This window comes from Ascaphus truei, chromosome 5, assembly GCF_040206685.1.
Source record: "Ascaphus truei isolate aAscTru1 chromosome 5, aAscTru1.hap1, whole genome shotgun sequence".
In the NCBI taxonomy this organism is placed as follows: Eukaryota; Metazoa; Chordata; class Amphibia; order Anura; family Ascaphidae; genus Ascaphus; species Ascaphus truei.
In genome coordinates this window covers 104,982,537-105,002,451 of record NC_134487.1, presented here as the reverse complement: position 1 = coordinate 105,002,451, position 19,915 = coordinate 104,982,537, and the positions used below count along the sequence as shown (strand labels likewise).

General features: G+C 40.0%; 1 protein-coding gene across 1 annotated transcript in view; it reads left to right on the top strand.

The window, feature by feature from the left end:
* Window positions 1-19,915, top strand: part of PLXNC1 (plexin C1) — a 146,654-nt gene that overhangs the window by 30,784 nt on the left and 95,955 nt on the right. The window contains exons 6-9 of the mRNA XM_075599091.1: window positions 2,145-2,307; window positions 5,712-5,805; window positions 8,178-8,271; window positions 8,364-8,432. Of these exons, the coding sequence (XP_075455206.1) occupies window positions 2,145-2,307; window positions 5,712-5,805; window positions 8,178-8,271; window positions 8,364-8,432 (420 nt within the window). The remainder of the gene's footprint in view (window positions 1-2,144; window positions 2,308-5,711; window positions 5,806-8,177; window positions 8,272-8,363; window positions 8,433-19,915) is intronic.

Sequence of the window (19,915 nt, the reverse complement as noted above, 5' to 3'; positions counted from 1 at the left end):
ATGTGGAATTCATTACCCATGGCAGATATAATAGATTTGTTCAAAAAAAGGTTGGACATCTTTTTAGATGGGAAAGGTATACAGGGATATACCAAATAAGTATACATGGGAAGGATGTTGATCCAGGGATTAATCCGATTGCCAATTCTTGGAGTCAGGAAGGAATTAATTTTTCCCCTTAATGGGGTTTTTTGTTTGCCTTCCTCTGGATCAATAAGTATAGATATAGATATAGGATCTGTTGTCTAAATTTAGCATAGGTTGAACTTGATGGACGGACGTCTTTTTTCAACCGCATCTACTATGTAACTATGTAACTATGTAACTATGTAACTACAGTTTGCACCTTTCCACTATTCTCTATTACTGCCCTAGGGTATAATGGAAAAACCATATGTAACTCTTTGCATTATCACCTGTGGACATGATGATTGATGACTTTTCACCTTTTCCAAAAGGCACAGGCAATGTCAGTGCATAACATTAGGGCCATATTAACTAAGCAGTGTTATTCTATAAGACACCTGTGATTCACTTGCTTGGGTTTAAGGGTGTCTTCCAGCACCAGAAGGTGTTTTATGGAATATCTCTGCTTATAAATATACAGTAGGTTGTTGTGTCATCGGATCAGGAAACAATCACAACTGTGCATGAATACAGCACAATTCTACATAGTTATTTCAGTGACAGATGCTAAGAGGATATTTAGTACATTTCAAGTATGTCTCTTCCGCTATCTTTGCTATAGAATAGTACAAAAACTGTCCAAGTTCTTGTCAAACACTATAGCATAGTACAGCTTTCACAATTCTATTGGTGGTTGAAAAGTTATACATTTTTTGAAAATCTTAATTAAATTCTACATTAACTTGCAATTATGTCAGACATTGTGCAGATATAGTGCTACAATTTACTGCATCCTGGTGGGTTGCAGTCAGTTCAGTTTTCTTCAAGATCCTAGTGTTTGAACCATATATTGATTAATACCATTGGCCTCTTGCCAATAAGCTTATTTTTTTATTTTTTTACTGAGCAATATACATTTATTTTTGACATTTTTTATTAAGTGTACTATTAAAAGACAAAATGCAAGCATGGATGTAAGCTTTTTATTCCCACTAGTTCAGAAACCAGTCATAATGTTTTCAAGATTCCATTCTCAAAGCTGATTCTGTGATACAGTATATTCATCACTGAGTTTGTCCTTGTTGTTACGTAGCAGTCTATTTATGTGGCATGTAAAGGAAAAAATGTGTGCTCTACAGAGTGTTCCACTACACAAGTGATAAGTATGTTCTAAAGAATTTGTAGCAAACATAAAAGTGAAAATTGATCAACTAAAATATACACAATAAAAATATATTTGAAAAAATAGTCCAGGTATAGTCTACCAATAGATTGTCCAGCAACGAATAGGGGAAATCCCCAAATAAAGTTCCATATATGTGTTGGATCAGTTGTCAGGTTCAGATGTCCCTGATGTTCTTCTGGTATTGGCTATGCAGCTTTCCGAGGTATCCGAGATATCTAAATCCTCTCACAGCATGTACTGTATGAAAGGAAGAAAAGAAAGGTACAAGAATGCCCATAGCGCAACACAGATTTAATAAAAAATAGATTGAAGGTAAGTGGAGAACAATTCACAATATCCAAATAAATACAAGCGTTCACAGTTTTGGGAAGAGTGGACCCGTTTGGATGCTTCGCGGAGGTCGACTCTTGGTTCCAGCTGATCGAGTAATGCAGTTGCTTCGATGACGTAACTGTTCATGCGCACTTCTCCATTGAGTGCAGGGGAAGAAATTATAGGAGATCTGTTGGTCTGGCAATCACGGGTAGTCCCAGACACCCTACGCATTTCATGAGTGATCTCACTTCATCAGGGAACGCTGGGAAGGAATAAACGAGCTCCGCGAGGCATCCACATGGTTCCAGAGTTCCCAAAAGTGTGAACGCTTTTTTTAATTTGAGATATTGTGAGTAGTACTCCATTTACTTTCAATATTTTTTTATTAAAACTGTGTTACGCTATGGGCGTTCTTGTGCTTTTCTTTTTCATTTATGTGGCATACTGTATTTGTATCTTATCATATTATGTTTCTACTTTCTGGTTGACCTTTCATGCTATCCTAATTTGTTTTTAGATTAACATAACTGCCAAGGAGATTTCCTCGGTAGTTGCTAAAAACCTTTGGCAATGTCAGGTTAAAAATACTGACACAGGAAAAGTGCTTTGTAATGGCATGACAGACCAATCCTCCATGAGATGCTCCTGCCAAGTTTCTACCAACAGTCTGACTGATAATGGTATGTATCTTTTCTATAGTGTTTATAAATATATCAAGAGCTTGCTGATTACTGAGAATAATACGAACACATTTATTTCACTGAAGAATGTGTGCATCAAATGTAAATTTTCTTTAGCTGGTACCACAATTATAAAACATATATGTAAATTAAAGTAGTTATTTTTCTTTCTCTGTAGTAATATGATCTTTCAGGGGAATTAAATAGTCATTCTCTGTTTTATTTGACTTGTACATTTTGGGGAGTTTCTATCGCTTTTGAAGTTTATCATTGTAGCAATGTTCCCCACCCCCCCTCCCTCCCACCCCCTAGAAGATCCACTCTATTGTTACTGTGTGGTGCTGAGGGATACCTGTTGGCTCCAAGAGATCCGAGCTGTCTGCGTTGTAGTGGAGACAAGGACAGGCTTAGATTCTTCTCCAGAGATCTTCTCATGGTGCATAGCGCCTCCAGCAGTAGTGGGCTCCAAGGAGTTCAGAGGTCACCCCCACTATTGCACTCTTTCTCCCCCTGCCCAAGGGCTGATACTCAGACAGGGGTATATTCTGAACAGGATCTTTATTGTATAGCATACACTGCAGATCTTCTCACAGCAATGCCAGGTATCAGAGGCTCCATACCTCTGGATGGTGCTCTGCCCCTGGTAGTATAAGGCAACACGGTGGTTGAGTCTGATGTTCCCTCTGTCCAAAGACTGAGGGCGAGCACACTCATCCTGCCATAAGAGAGACTGACAGCTCTCTGGCTCCTCTCTCTTCCAGAGCAGGAACAGGACTTCCTTTCTCTTCCAGAGCAGGAGCAGGACTACCACTAAATTTGGTAGTCCCCTAATTAGGATAGAAGGGTCGGGCTCATGGTCTATATCTATTCCTGATAGGCTTACACAGGCCATGAGTCACCACCTTACTCCTGTCCATCATATAGGAGCATGAGTGGGGCACAAACCCATAGAATTAACCTGTTATTGCCTGCAGCTAGCAGGACTTACATAACAGGGCAGGGGGGAAAAGGCAGAAAATACATACCATGTTACATCATTATGTTGCATGCAGAGCCCCTTCAGCTATCTGTATGTATTTAGTGGAAGTGTTTCAACTGTTCACACAAAGAAGCCCCATGTACAGTAAAACTGAAAGGAGAGGGATATTCAGGCACTGGAACCACAGTCAGAGAGCAGGAGGCCCCTTCTTAAAGCCATGGCCAGAACAATATTTGTTCTGAATGCTTCTTTATATTTATTTCCGGATATTTTTTTCTAACATGGTATTTTGACATTTGTTCAATTATGCTTCGTACAAAAGATAGTATTCAAAGTTTCCCCACAGTCAAAAAGCAGCAAATATATCTAATGTTTTTTTCCCTTATGTTGCACTGCAGAGTACACAGTGCTATACTTCCTATACATATAATTATTCAGGCATAATGAGATCATGCACCATAGAGATTACAATCTATCCCTGGTGCCTGAAGTACAGATAGTGAAGTGACTTACCCAAAGTCACAAGGAGAGCTGACCGAGATTTAAACTACATTAACGTGCGTCAAAGCTGTGATAGGGTGACCTAAAACCTCTGTTTCAGCAGGAGACTAGGCTAGCTATGCTTAAAAACTGCACAATATGGAAGGCTGGTTAGAAAACGGTTCTGTATATTTTTTGTACACAGACCAGAGTAGCTGGTAAGCACATTAAATCAGGGAAAAGACTGAATTGTTTAGTTAGACTCCAGAAATTAGGAGGTGTTCATTTAATATTATGAGCTTTAAAGAACAGGGGACTCTACAGGTTTTTGCAACCTTAAATGCGCAAACAAGTTCATTTTTATGTCTGAAAACCCATATGTAGCTGCTTTGGTTGGTCTTCCTCCAGTCACTCTGCCACACACTATACCACTACGGTACTTCTCCAAATGTCTTGGTAAAATCTGGTGCTGTTTTTTCATCAACACTTTAAGCATGAGGACTTTAAGAAATGATCCCTGATACTGTTCTGTGGTACTGTTGTTTTCTTTCAATATATTGCAATTTGCACTATTCAATTGTTTTACAATGTTTGTTTAGAAAATGCAACCATATCGCTTAAGGCATTAACAGTGTGATAATTGTACATAAGCACATATACAAATGTATGCATATAATACAGTATACATTCATAAATTACATAAAGACAAAGAACGAGAAAGTGATTTTATAAACTATATATAGAAAGACAAAAAAGAGTGAAACATTTTGTTTGCACGAAATAGGATTGCATCTTTTACTGAATCCGGCCCTAAATATGCTTAATGCAAATGTTACATTCCAAGTCTGCAAACGGATCAGTTAATATAAAACGGGTATCAGCATACAGAGTGAAGGGTAACATTTGTTTTAATGCTCAGCTTCATTTTCTGCTTGCATTTTCAGAGTAGTTTATTATATGTGACACAAATGTTTAGTGAGATATGATCACGCACCTAGCGTATTGAATTCACATTAGTGTATTTATTTTGATACAAAAAAGGTGAAAATGTGACCCTTGGAGATGCAGAATTTAATACATCTCATAATAATTTGTGTTTTGTGCAACTTCTCCCTAACACATTTAGTGATACACCCTAAAGCATAAACTGACTCCCCACAGACAAAAGTTGGAGCAAAGACTGTGATACATTGATACAAAGAGATGCAAGCTTAAATTGACGCAATTTGCATTTTTTTTGCTCCAACTTTGTCTTGATACATCACTTCCAAGCTGTGCACAACTCTATACAGTATATAACTTGATCAGCAGAATTATTACACAGTTGCAACAATATGTCACATAATGGTTGCATGGCAAGCCATACATGTGATGGTTATACAGTATTTGCATGTCAGGTACAGTATGGAAATATTACAGCCTACTGTACAAATGAAACAAATAAATACCTTAAAGGTGCACCAACAACAAACAAAGTAGTTAAAATGTACTACAATTCCCAATGGGTGATAAAGCTTAAAAATAATATGTATACACAAAGAAAAAAGACATGCTACAACCATATGCAAATACAAAACAGGTGGTAAATGAAATGCAGGTTCTAGGGAGGAGGGGTGGTGAGGGAAGGGGGGGGGATATCACTGACAAAGTCCCTGACCGGGGGGGGGGGATATCTGTGCAGGAAGATATGGGGCAATGTTTTGGGGTGTTATACCCTTCTACAGGCCCATTCCCATAGCCTCCACAGAGGGGGACATGGTACTTCCCAACTCCCTCAACACTCTATCCTCCTTATAGCTTTACATACGGTAGTGCTGTCTATACAAAATACTTTCTACAATTCACACTGATTCATCTGTGTTTAAAAAGGCTAGTATTGTTCAGTAGTATTATGCTAATGTATAACTCTTTTTAACTAAAGATGTTCCTGAATATTAACTTTCAGACCATCTAGCTGTTGAACTCTTGATAAACAACAACAGATCTATATCAGAAAATATCCAGTTTGGAAAGTGCTTGGACCTGCAAAGGACTAAAAGGTTAGTGTTAGGACCTGCAAAGTTTGGTCATGCCTTGATGTTGGTTTGCTGGCTTATATTTGTTTTGGCCAAAGGGTTTAACCAAATGACCCTTGTTTAAGATATTATTTTTTAAGCATTTAACTATATACTAATTACTACAGTATATATTTTGACAAATTGGATGTAGCATTGGGCTTCTCCATCTTTTGTTGTATACATTTGGCTACCCTCAGTATGGTGTGGTAGGTTTTGGGGTTAGAGCTTGCTGGGGTTGTGCTTTTGTTCATTTCATTTTCAGTTGGTATAAAACAGCTATATTCGCTACTCTTTCCTCAAAATAAAAAGATGGCAAAAGCAAAACAAGAGGGGAGGGATACGAAACTGTCTGCTTGTATGTTTTATTTTAAAAAAAATAGCACTGAGCAATAGCTTTGGGGTACTGAGCTTTGATCTCTCGCAAGTCTCACTTTAGTCACAGTCACTTTTTAGTGTTTCGTTTGTCCTACAGGCATAAACACAAATCATTAAAAAGCTCAGATATTGACAAAAATACAAATTGCTATCCCACCGCTATGCTAGCATTTTTCAGGTACGACACCCTGCGAGCACACAACCTACATACGGGACAAGGGTTAATACTGACGTTCGCTAGCACTCCCACTCTTCACCACCGCAGAGGTCCGTCAAATGGACAATATCTCATCTACAGGACAAGGATTAATACACAAACCAAACCCAGCACCTGTCATAAACTAACTGTGAGATTGACGGCTTTACGACACAATACCTCCCACCAAATGACGTTTATACGCCTTTTCAATATCTAAATCTACTCATAACTTTCGTTAACTAACACTTACACACACGTGAGCCACATCAATACATTCAGATACTCATGGCAGACACAATGAGACTAAAGATGAACATCGTAATCCTAAAATTAAGAGACAAATGAGTATCTGTGTCTTAGTACCTGCTAGACCTGACGTGTCTGTAATCATTATGTGTGATTCGGTGCCACGGATACATACATGTAATTTTTAGCATGTTCAGCAGAGACGTCACATGATATTCTAATTTTGAATAAAGTCACCCTTGGCTTGATACCTTCTGTAGCCACGCCTCTTGAACCTTGCAGAACCATCTAGCGAATGTCTTTGAAGCTCAGCTGTAAAAAGCTTGTTTATTAACCAGTCACAGGGGCCATATTTTATTCCCACATCTGGCAAGACAACTGCCCTTATCTTGAGACTATATCAGTTTGTACCACTAGGTCTGCAAAAGGTGACAACATACCATAAAACCTCTCTGTACTTTTCACATGCAACTTCAATCAAGCCTCTTTGAAGCTCCCACAGATTCATGACAAGCTAGACCCAAATGTTGTATTTGCAACTTCAAACTGTAGCTCATTAACCCCTTAATCCCCACCAGAGGGATTACAATACCTAATATCTCATGACATTATCATGACAAGCACATTCACATGTCTCGGACAGGTCTGCAACCCTGCTTTTCACTGTTATCTCCTAGCATACAGCGCTTCCACTGCAGCAAGGGATTCTGGGAAATTACATGTAAATGAGCATATATATATATATATAATGTGTGTACATAGTAGAATTAATGCAGACATAGCAAGCCTCCAACCACAACGATGTCATTTTCGGTACACAAGGTACTTGCCAGTATTAAGTCATTAGTTCATATAGAATTTAAATCTCCCGTTGAGTGAGAGAGTTGATTATATACCTCCATAAACACACCTTTACGCAACACCTGAGATACCTGGGATATATTCTAATATTGATATGCTCTCTCTCTCCTCCAAAACCTATATTTCAGTGTCTGGAGGGAACCTTTAGGTATGAACTACTGTAACTAACGTCTCATTAAAACCCTACGTTAACTAAAATGGAACTGTGGATAACGTTGTTAAAGGGAACAGCTCTTTTTTTGTTTTACAGCATCATTAGCACCAACGGCCATTATATTTAACGCAAGCCCCATTATGGCTGAAAACCACTTAACACTAAGTTAGGGAGCTTTGAAGATACCCGTTAGCACTTAACCTATATTAACGCCTCGTTAACGGAAATCTGTGGATTTGGGGCAAAGTTTGTTGAATTGACATAGATTTGTTGGAACAGTTTTAACTCATTCAGTGAGGAATAGACTTCACAATACAATAGATTGGCGCTTCCTCTCCTCGCACGGCACAGGTATGAGTTTTAAACTAGTTCTGTGTATTTTTACTCGTGTTATTACTGGTATAAGAGCTTCAGTGGTGCTGAGAAGTGCATTATAAGCCGCTAGTAGAGAGAGGGGTTATGTCCCCTATGGTTAATCATGCCGATGTCGATCAATTGTATGTGTTTCATTTCTTCCAGATGCTTAGAGTGCATATCTAGTGGTTGTTTATGGTGTACCAAAGAGACTACATGTAGATCTCCTTTGAGCTCCTGTGTAGATTTTGCAGAAGAGGTAAAGTACTCGTAAAACACAACACTGCCTATGTTTAACCAGGGTGCTTTTTAGCTTTTGAATTGTCTAAAGAAATATTTCTTTTTCCGCAGGCCACATGCAGAAATATTCATGATGAACCAGCTCCAACGGCGCAAGCTTCTCCTACAACAGTGTTTCAGGTCAGCTGATCTCCGTCAGTAAAGCATAAATCTACTGACCTTGGATGATGTGTTTTAGTGGCCATACACACATTATCCTTGTCACTAAACCATGTCCTTGGATGTTATTTAGAGATACTGGGGTTTTATCAGGCGTAATATTTTTTAGTGGCTGATACTGTATATATAGTCAGTCTGCATATCTGCTAGAATTAATGGTCACTGCCTGATAACCTATCAGTGTTAGCTCTCTGCAGATTTGTGTCTGTTTACTCACCTTAGCACTCATCTGTTTAGAAGTCTGGGATTCATTAACATTGTAGTTTGGGTGGGATTATATGCATCCCATCACCTGTGTGATTATATCCACCTAGAGGTGCGCTTTCTCATTATAATTGCATAGACAGAGTTGCACTATTTTTCCGTGTTTCTGTTTTTTTATGCTTTTACCGGTGTACTGCGCTCCCTGACTCATCTACACTGATACTGTATATGTATAATTATCACAAAAATTATTCCTTCACAAATTATTCATTGTAGCCGGATTATCTGAGATATCATAGACAGATTTCTGTCAACACCTTTGAGTTTATGAATTGGCCAGCTTGGCTTTGTATATACTGGCCATAATATACAAATATACAAAGAAAAGCTAGGAATAAAGTCGGCATAGAACAACAACAAAACACCTATTTTAAACAATTAAAAACATATGAACCCATTAGTGGTCAAAATGGCCTGCACAGCATTGCAATCCAAGATAGTGTGTCTCTGTGTTATATAGATGGGGTCAATATGCCTCAAACTCTAATATTTCTAAAACTAATCTGACCTAACTCTTCTTCAGTGATGTGGGGCCCCTCCCTTGTAGCCATTCTATAAACATGGATAACAATCTTATACCACAAAAACATGTAAAAGACATCTTTAACATACAGTAAGCTTGTGTATACTGATCTGTGTGGTTGATTTAAGTGCTGGTTGCTTGAAGTGTGCAGTTAGATCCAGAAGGAAAGGGAAGTGCTGTGTATACTACTGTATAATAGCAGGGGTAGCTGAATTTGGGGAGTGTGCAGTGGGTTAATTTATTTTTAAAGTGTGTGGTAATTGAATCCTGTAAGTGGGAGTGGGTGTGGTTAGTTAATTGCTAACCTAACACACCTGATGGGTGTCCCTATTTAAACAGAGGCTTCCAACAAATTCTAAGCTTGCGTATAAACATCTGTGTGGTTGATTAAAGTGCTGGTTGTTTGATGTGTGCAGTTAGATCCAGAAACAGTTTGAACAAGGAAGCGGTTAAGCAAGGTATAGTATATTGAAGTATTATTGTTAATACTTATACACTTCATAGTGCTATAATGAGCAGGATTGAAAATGCCACTCAATGTACATCTTGCCACATGTATGTGTACTTGGAGCAGCTGTTCCAAGGAGCATACCGCTGTGAGAAGTGTGAGCAGGTGGTCTCTTTAGAATCAGAGACTGCTGATCTGAAGAGGCAACTTGCAATATTGAGGGACATTGGCAATCTTGAAAGGGAATTAAAGCTCACTGAGCAGGCCCTTGCTTCGACAAGTGGTGCAGATGGTGGGGCTGTTAGTGAGGAGCAGGTAGGTAGCTTGTTTGCTCTTAGTGAGGAGCAGGTAGGTAGCTGGGTAACAGTTAGAAGGGGAAGCAGGGGCAATAGGGAGAGGCAGGTCATTTCTGAGCTGACCCATCCCAATAGATTTGCCATATTGAGTTGGGAGGGTCAGGGCAGAAATAACAAGGCTGGGGGAGACTAATTCCTCTAGCAGCCAGGGGAATGGTTCCTCCAGCACAGAGAGAACTCAGGATGCTCAGATACCAAGAAAGATTGTGGTGGTAGGGAACACCATTATTAGGAAGGTAGATAGGGCAATCTGTTGCCATGAACCGAACAGTTTGTTGTCTCCCGGGTGCTCGGGTTCGGCACATTGCGGATCGGGTAGACAGATTGGTGGGGGGGCTGGGATTGACCCGGCGGTCTTGGTACATGTTGGCACCAATGACAACGTTAGAGAAAGATGGAGGGTCCTAAAAAATGATTTCAGGGATCTAGGCCAAAAGTTTAAGGCAAGGACCTCCAAGGTAGTATTTTCTGAAATACTACCAGTGCCATGCGCTACCGCAGGGAGACAGTCAGAGATCAGGGAGGTTAATGCATGGCTAAGAAAGTGGTGCAGGAAGGAGGAGTTTGGGTTTTTAGAGCACTGGGACTCCTTTTCTGAGAGGTGCCATCTATATTCTAGGGACGGATTGCACCTCAATGAAGAGGAATCTTCTGTGTTAGGGGAGAGAATGCTAAAAAGGTGGGAGGAGATTTTAAACTAGGATGGAGGGGGGAGGGGAATGAAACAGATAATGAACTAAATGGAATAGAAGAGGAAACAAGGGGTTATGGAGGTAGAATGGGGGCAAGTGCAAGTTTGACAAGCAGTGAGACACCCATAGTAAATAGAGATAATACTAGAACATTTCTAAAGACTAAACCAAGTGGGAGCAGAAAGGAAGGAGCAGATAAGATAATAGTACAGGCTGAAAAAAAACTGAAATGCATGCTTGCTAATGCAAGAAGCCTGACAGATAAAATGGGGGAGCTTGAATTAATAGCTACAAGGGAGCAATATGATATCATAGGCATTACTGAAACATGGTGGGATGAAACTCATGACTGGACAGTTAATTTAGAGGGTTATTCCCTTTTTCGGAAGGATCGAACAAATAGAAGGGGAGGTGGAGTATGTTTATATGTTAAACCGGATCTAAAACCTATTATAAGTGAAGATGTTTATGAAGGGAATGTAAATGTAGAAAATGAAAATGTAGAGACCTTGTGGATAGAAATTACTGTACCAGTGGAGATAAAAGTATAAAGAAAATGTTTGTAGGGATATGCTATAAACCACCAAATATTGGTGAGATTGAGGAAGCTAAAATACTTTTGCAAATGGAGAAGGCATCAAAACTGGGTCATGTTTGCATAATGGGGGATTTTAATTATCCAGACATAGACTGGGGCAATGAGATTAGCATTACAACAAAAGGGAACAGGTTTGTGGGGTTGCTTAAAGACAATTATATGACCCAAATTATTGAGGAACCAACCAGGAGAGGGGCAGTTCTGGATTTGGTCATATCAAACAATGTAGAAGTAATAACAAATATTCAAGTCCTGGAACATTTGGGTAACAGTGATCATAACATACTGCACCGACACACTTTATTCGAGCAAATACCCAGTATGTACCTGGCAGATACCTGGAATGTGCTGCTCCTCACCTCTGACAAGCCCCGTTGCGTTTGCCTTCCCAGCCTGGGTTCATGCCTGGCTGACGGGCGGCTGATCTGTTAAATGATAATGATTAGGATTTAATAGGCTGCAATGCTTCGCGTGTCTACCAGATGGCATAAATTCATGAATTGTAATGCAGTATATATATATATATACTGTGCAGTATTGCAGCCAGCGGGAATAAAATGCTTCAATCCCTGCTTGGAAAATACCTCAATGCACTCGGGCAGAAAACAGTCACAAACCTCAATACACCCGGGTATACCCGAATTCGTGGGACTAGCCGAGCTCGAATAAAGTGTGTCGCCAGTGTAGTCTCATTTGAAATAAATTATCAAAAAACAGATTACTTGGTTCAACAAAGACCTTCAACTTTAGAAAAGCAGATTTTAATAAACTAAGGTCTAACCTACAAGTAAAACATTAGGAGGATGTTTTTGCAGGGAAAAATGTAGAAGATAGATGGGCAGTCTTTAAAACATTGTTAGAAAAGCACAATTATCAGTGTATACCCTTGGGTAATAAGTATAAAAGAAATAAGTCAAAACCAATGTGGCTAAATAAACAGGTAGGGGAGGAAATGGACAAGAAGAGGAAGGCGTTTAGATTCTTTAAGTCAAAAGGGACAGAGACATCGTATCAGAATTACAAGCAATGTAACAAAAATTGCAAAAGGGCAATCAAATTAGCAAAAATGGATAATGAAAAAAGAATTGCAATAGAAAGTAAGATCAACCCTAAAACGTTATTTAAGTACCTTTAATAACAACAAAAATGAGAAAAGAAAATATAGGACACTTTCAGTGTGAGATGGGCAGGCAGATTATTGGAGATAAGGAAAAAGCAGAGGTATTAAACAAATTCTTTGCATCTGTGTTTACCAGGGAAGAATCAATTTCAATTGTAGTGCCGCAGGAAGAATCTACAACCTCCATAATAATGAACAATTAGTTAACTGAGGAAGTTCATAAAAAAAAATTTCGGCTTGAAAACATTTAAGTAAATAAGGCACCTGGCCCCGATGGTATACATCCAAGAGTTCTCAAGGAGTTAAGTTCAGTAATAGCCAAACCATTACATTTAATATTCAAGGACTCCATTTCCACAGGCTCAGGACCACAAGATTGGCGTAAAGCAGATGTGGTGCCTATATTTAAAAAGGGAGCAGATCACAACCGGGAAAATACAGAATTGTAAGCCTGACTTCAATAGTGAGGAAACTACTTGAAGGTATAATACGGGATAATATTCAGGAATACCTAATGGAAAACAAAATCATTAGTAATAGTCAGCATGGATTTATGAAGGATCATGCCAAACTAACCTTATTTGTTTCTTTGAGGAGGTAAGTAGGAATTTAGACCAGGGTAATGCAGTTTATGTGGTCTTCTTAGATTTTGCAAAGGCTTTTGATACAGTTCAACACAAGAGGTTGGTGTACAAAATAAAGCAAATTGGACTCAGTAATAATGTATGCACCTGGATTGAAAACTGGTTGAAGGATAGACAACAGAGGGTTGTCATAATTTGAACTTTTTTAGGTTGGGTTAAAGTCATGAGTGGAGTACCTCAGGGATCGGTACTGGGACCCCTGCTTTTTAACTTGTTTATTAATGACCTTGAGGTTGGCATCGAGAGCAAAGTCTCCATCTTTGCTGATGATACTAAATTGTGTAAGGTAATAGAATCAGAGCAGGATGTAATTTCTCTCCAGAAGGACTTGGAGAGACTGGAAGCGTGGGCAGGTAAATGGCAGATGAAGTTTAATACAGATAAATGTAAGGTTATGCATTTGGGACGCAAGAATAAACTGGCGACTTACAAATTAAATGGGGATAAATTGGGGGAATCCTTGATGGAGAAGGATTTAGGGGTTCTTGTAGACAGCAAGCTTAGCAATAGTGCCCAAAGTCATGCAGTAGCTGCAAAAGCAAACAAGATCTTATCTTGCATTAAACGGGCAATGGATGGAAGGGAAGTAAACATAATTATGCCCCTGTACAAAGCATTAGTAAGACCACAGCTTGAATATGGAGTACAATTTTGGGCACCACTCCTTAGAAAATACATTATGGAACTAGAAAGAGTGCAGAGAAGACCCACAAAATTAATTAAGGGGAAGGACAATCTAACTTATGAGGAAAGGCTAGCTAAATTAGATTTATTTACATTAGAAAAGAGGTGTCTAAGAGGGGATATGATAACTATATACAAATAAATGTTCAGGGACAGTACAAGGAGCTTCCAATTGAACTATTCATCCAACGGGCAGTACAAAGGACTCGGGGGCATCCCTTTAGGTTGGAGGAAAGGAGATTTCACCAGCAACAAAGGAAAGGGTTCTATACAGTAATGGCAGTTAAAATTTGGAATTCATTATTAATGGAGACTGTTATGGCAGATGCAATAAATTTGTTCAACAAAAGGTTGGACATCTTTTTAGAAATGAAAGGTATACAGGGATATACCAGAAATGTATACATAAGAAGACTGTTGATCCAGGGATTAATCCGCTTGCCAATTCTTGGAGTCAGGAAGGAATTTATTTTTCCCTTTATGAGATATCATTGGATGATATAACACTGTTTTTTTTTTTGTTTGCCTTCCTGTGGATCAATAAGTAAATATAGATATACTGTAGGATGAAGTATCTGTTGTCTAAATTTAAGAAAAATGGGAAATAAATCCCCAGTAGGTGCTTCCAATATCCAGAGTAATAGTAGCAATATAGCTTAGAATCCAGGAAATAGTATGTCTTCTATATGATAGTATGTGCAGTATAAAGGCATGAAAGCTCACAATGTAGCCATAATATGGGACTCCAAAGCAGGATGAATAGCCCCACAGTGAATGTGTGAAATGAATACTCAATGAAGAGAACCCACCACACACCCACTAATGGGAGCAATATATAATCCCCAGGCTAGAGCATTAGAATAGCCTTGTTGTAATAACTGCATATGCATAGAAATAAAAAGTCACTCACGATTTGTATAATGTCCTGGTTTGAATGTGGCGTGCCTCCTTCCGGTTGTAATAACTCCAAAGTAGAAAAAAGGGGTGGTGGAGCACTGCCTAATAGAAATAAAGGGCTGGAGGCTGGTTGAAAGTAAAATTAAAAATGCTTTAATCTAAGGCATAAGTAGACATAGCTACAAAAATAGGTCCTCTAACGCGTTTCACGCCGTAATGGCGCTTTTTGCTCCACCACCCTTTTTTCTACGTTGTCTAAATTTAGCCTAGGTTGAACTTGATGGACGTACGTCTTTTTTCAACCTCATCTACGATGTAACTATGTAACTATGACTGATGCCCGCTTTTCCTCTGCTAAACTGTCCAGCCTTCTCAGGCCATTTATATGAGTGTCAAGAAGGTACAAATGTACATGATTGCTCAGATATATTGTTGTAGTCAGCAATAGCCCCCACATGTTTCAGCAAATGGCCAATGAGAACTACTGCTGGAGTGGGAAAAACGTGACAAGATTTTAGCTTTGCTTTTAAAGAGAAACTACTGTGATGTAGGGGCAATGTGGCTTTTAATATAAAGGCTAAGCCCAGCCATTGACTCTATCGTCTGGATGGATATACAGGATTTTATTGTGGCTCATCTGGCCAAAAACCTATATATGTACTGTATCAAGGTATAGGAAAGTCTGTATTTTATGTCAAATGTGGGGTTTGGACTGTGATATTGTATTTCTTGGTTTCCTTGGTGTGTTAGGCTAGTAATACACTTACCCAGCCTGCACACTAAAGGAATTTGGTTGTAGCTGGTTCCACGAGGGGGTTGAGGACAAAGGGGAGCAGGGATTGGCGAACCCCCTATATGGGAAATGTTGGTCCAATAAGCAGAGCTATTGTCTGCCCCAAAAAGAAAGGCACCTATCTCAGCGGGAATAATAAGCCAGTACTGAAAAGAAGGGCTGTGTATGAGTCCTGTTGGTGCTGTTTTCATTGGTCGGTTCTTAATTCCTATTTGCTTTATCTCCACCCTCCGATACACCCCAAGCCTGGATTGGCCAACACAGGTGAGCCCTCACTCTGTGATTGGTCCAACACACAGCATCCACACTGCGATTGGTTACGGCCCAGTTCTCCATGCTTTTTTATGGAGATGGAGGGAACTATGAATGGGGCAGCAGACCTGGGCTCCAAAGCTGATTCCAGGATCAGTGGGCAGGCGAACTAAGTGGTGTGCTCCGAGGCTGTGCCAGAGACACCTGAATACAAGGTTGTGTACTGTTCTAAAGTGGGAGATTTAAATTTGTTTGCCTGGAACTTACATCCACCACTGCCTGAAAGCTCTGGACCCGATAGAAGTGCAAGCTGTGCCGGGTAAGCCATTTCGGTAGCATCAGGCACCTAGGACTACTAGGATTCTGTAACGGACGTGCTCGCCACAAACCAGGACCGGGCCGCAGGGCTGAGGTGGGTATATGGAAGCACCGACCTGAAGCCGCGGGGTCGAGTCTGGGTTGCGGCTTCCGTAGTCGTGCATAGCCAGGTCAGGGGTGGAGAAAGCAGCACAGTCAAGATCCAGGCTGGGGTCAAGGAAGGCGGCACAGGAACGATGGTCGGGGTCACAGACTTGGGTCAAGGCAGATGGCACAGGTGCGATTGTTGGGGTTACACGCTGCCGGCGACACCAGGGAAGGCTTCAGCATAAGGGCTTCAGTGCATGGAAGGCCTCAGGAAACAGAGAAGTTTTCAGCACAGGCCTCTGGAAACAGGATAGACCTCTTGAAGCAGAGGAGGCTTTCGCGCAGGTCTCTGGAGTAGGATAGGCCTCTTGAAGCAGAGAAGGTTCTGCGCAGGCCTCTGGAATAGGGTAGGCCTCTGGAAGCAGGATAGGCCTCTGGAAGCAGGATAAGCTTCAGTGCAGGGGCTTCAGCACAAGAAAGGCCACAGGAGCGAGGGATGCTTCCTGTGAGCGAGACACAGAGTGTGGACATTGTATCCGGTGACTATCTTTTTCCCACATGGAGAATTCAAACACCCTCCCCAGCTGCTCTGCCGCCTTCGGACAGATGTGCAGGACAGACACCAAGCAGACACCTGAAAACTAGGCTGCGGGCTGTTCTAAAGCGGGAGATCTGAACTTGCTTGTCTGGAATTTACATCTACTGCTGCCTGAAGGCTCCGGACCCCTACTGACATGGAAACTGTGCCGTGTAAGCCATTTAGGTGGCACCGGGCACCTAGGACTACTAGGATTCCCCATGTATCCCTTATTTTGTGTCTCCTGCTTAATCCGTGAAACAGTTCTGGTCTCTCGTGACAACTTCTTTTTACAAATACCAATTTTGTATGGAGACAAGATCATGGCTGCTCTTTTTTTTTTTTTTTATCCCCCTTTTTTAAGGCATAGGAAACGGGGTCCCCAGAACTGAATCCCACTATTTGTAACTCTGGTGACCCACTGGTTCCTGAGATACTTACAGGTAAAGGTTCCAGCATTCAGTGCCCTCTTCGTAAAACAAAATTGCGGTTTCATTCATCCGTTGCAGCTTTTTATGGTACTCTTGATGTGGGTTATTTAAAAACCAGGAAGAAACCCCGGTATCTTTTTTGGTAACTACCTCAGGGACTTGGGTGTCCCTGAAGTTGAAAATACCCTCATGTTCCCGTCATCTTAAAAAAACGGAGGTCAACAGGGCAGAATTGCTGCTTTAAACAAATCTGTATCTGGTCCACTGGCATATTTGTTAGAAAACCACAAAGCTTTTTTGTTAAAGTAAAAATAGGAAGTATGATGTGAGCACTTCCTACAGTACATGTCAGCCATCTACAGATTAGGCAAGCGCTGTATTATTGCAGAATGTTTAACAGAACTGCGCCTATTTCCTGTCCTGATGCATCATGATACAACGTTTTTTTCATTGATGTTTATCACCAAGGTGCACTCTCTTCCATGCCTGGTACTTGGCCTGCATCGAAACATCGTAATATTAGCGTTAACTTAAGTACTGTATACATAGGATTACTTTTAAATGTAAACCCTTTTACTGTCACAAATTCCTTCCAAGTGACAGTAAAAAATTCAACCTGTTTATACATTATTTTTATTTAATTTATTTTTTTACTCAAAAATGACAACCACACTAATGTCACAGTAATGGGACAGATTATCCCAGTTCATTTTTCCAGAATATTGTACACAATCTTTTCTGAGATTGGCAAATCCTACCCTTTCTTGACATAAATAGACTCAAGTCTTTGAAGTAAGGGAGATCTTTAACTGTAATTCTAAAGGACTCATTTATGCTCTATCATGTCCATGCCAATTACTTTATGTTGTGATGACCACGAGAGACCTTAAGGTGCGGCTCCTTGAGCATGCTGGTAATATATACGTAATGCTGGAAGAGATCTCACCAGGGCTAAAAAGCTTACCAGTGTGGCAAGGCACTTTCATTCAAAACATGCAGGGTCTACTAGGGGCCTAATAGCCTGGGGGTAGAGAAAGTGACCTTAGGCAATAGAGGAGGCAATCTTGAGGCAGCCCTACTACGACGGGAGTCCAGATGGATTTTTAATTTGGACACAGTCTTCCCCTAAAGGCATCAATGAGGATCTCAGTTTTGCATCATTTTTGTGGATTACTTCATCTTTTTTGTTATCGATCTATCTCTTTATATTTATAGTTATTATATTATTTTTTTAATTTTATTTTGCTCCCCCCTTTTATTTTATATTTTGTATTCTCCCTAGTTGCTGGGTTTTGTGTTTGTCTCTGTTTGTTTTTTTCTCCTATTTTTTGTGTGTGTTGGTTTTTCTTTTTTCTTGGTGTTTGTCTAGTTTGGCTATATTTCTATTAATTGTGTCTACTCTGTCTTTCTCTAGTATTACATTAGGGGGTTAATTGTAGTTTTGTATACGTGCTCTGGTAATAATGCCTCCCTTCACTCCATCTTTACTTTGCTGGGATATACGCCTCTTGATGTTAGTGACGTCATCCGCCTACCATACTTAATCAGCTGATTGGGGACCATTAGACACGCCCCTGATGAAGCCGTTCCTGGCGAAACGCCGCATTGGGTGTCTTCGCTCACCGTCTCCCACCCTACCTCCTTCTCCAGTCCTCAACAGTGTGACAGCAGTGTGTGGCAGGAAGTATCCGCATCATTGCCTTTATTACAGGACATTGTGTTTGTGCTATCTGGAGTCAGAACCGCTGCTTTTACTGTTCAGGGTAACAGGACTCTCTGGGACTCTGCAGCTGTTACCTGTATGCTAGGTGATGAGGGTGAAAGGCAGGGTTGCAGACCTGTCTAAGACGTAAATGTGCTCCTCACAAGTGATCTTTTTATTTGCTATTTTCAGATAGAGAGATAGAGAGAGAGATAGAGAGATAGAGAGATAGAGAGATAGAGAGATAGAGAGATAGAGAGATAGAGAGATAGAGAGATAGAGAGATAGAGAGATAGAGAGATAGAGAGATAGAGAGATAGAGAGATAGATAGATAGATAGATAGATAGATAGATAGATAGATAGATAGATAGATAGATAGATAGATAGTGCAGAATAAATGAGTACTTCAGTATTAGGTAATACCTTTTTTATTTGGAGTAACAATTTATGTCATTGGACAAGCTTTTGAGAGTTCTCCTCTCTTCCTCAGGTAGGCAATATTGATTAACAAAGGAATCTATGTCTAAAACAGGGTTTGGGAGAGCAGGGAGAAGAAAAAAAACCAGATGTACTGTAGATAAGGTAGGGTGAGAAATTGTTTGAAAACATGGAAGGGTAATAAAACGGTGACAAGGAACAGGATGGAGGGGGAAGGGGATGCTGGGCGGGGTAGGTGTGGATAAGAACATTGGCAGAGAGGCAGGCAAGATAATACATATATATATATTGTAATATATATATATATATATATATATATATATATATATATATATATATATATATATATATATATATATATATATATATATATATATATATATATATAAAACATAATACTGAGTTAAGTTATGGTGAGTAAAAAAAGTGACAAAAACCCTCCACAGGAAAGCAAATATGCAAATATAGCTGTATGCTCATCTGCATGTCTTAGGCAGGTCTGCAACCCCGCCTTTCCCCATTATCACCCAGCATACAGCACTTCCACTGCAGCAAGGGATTCTGGGAAATGACATGCAAATGAGCACACAGTGTCACTTTTTGCCTCAATAACCATTTT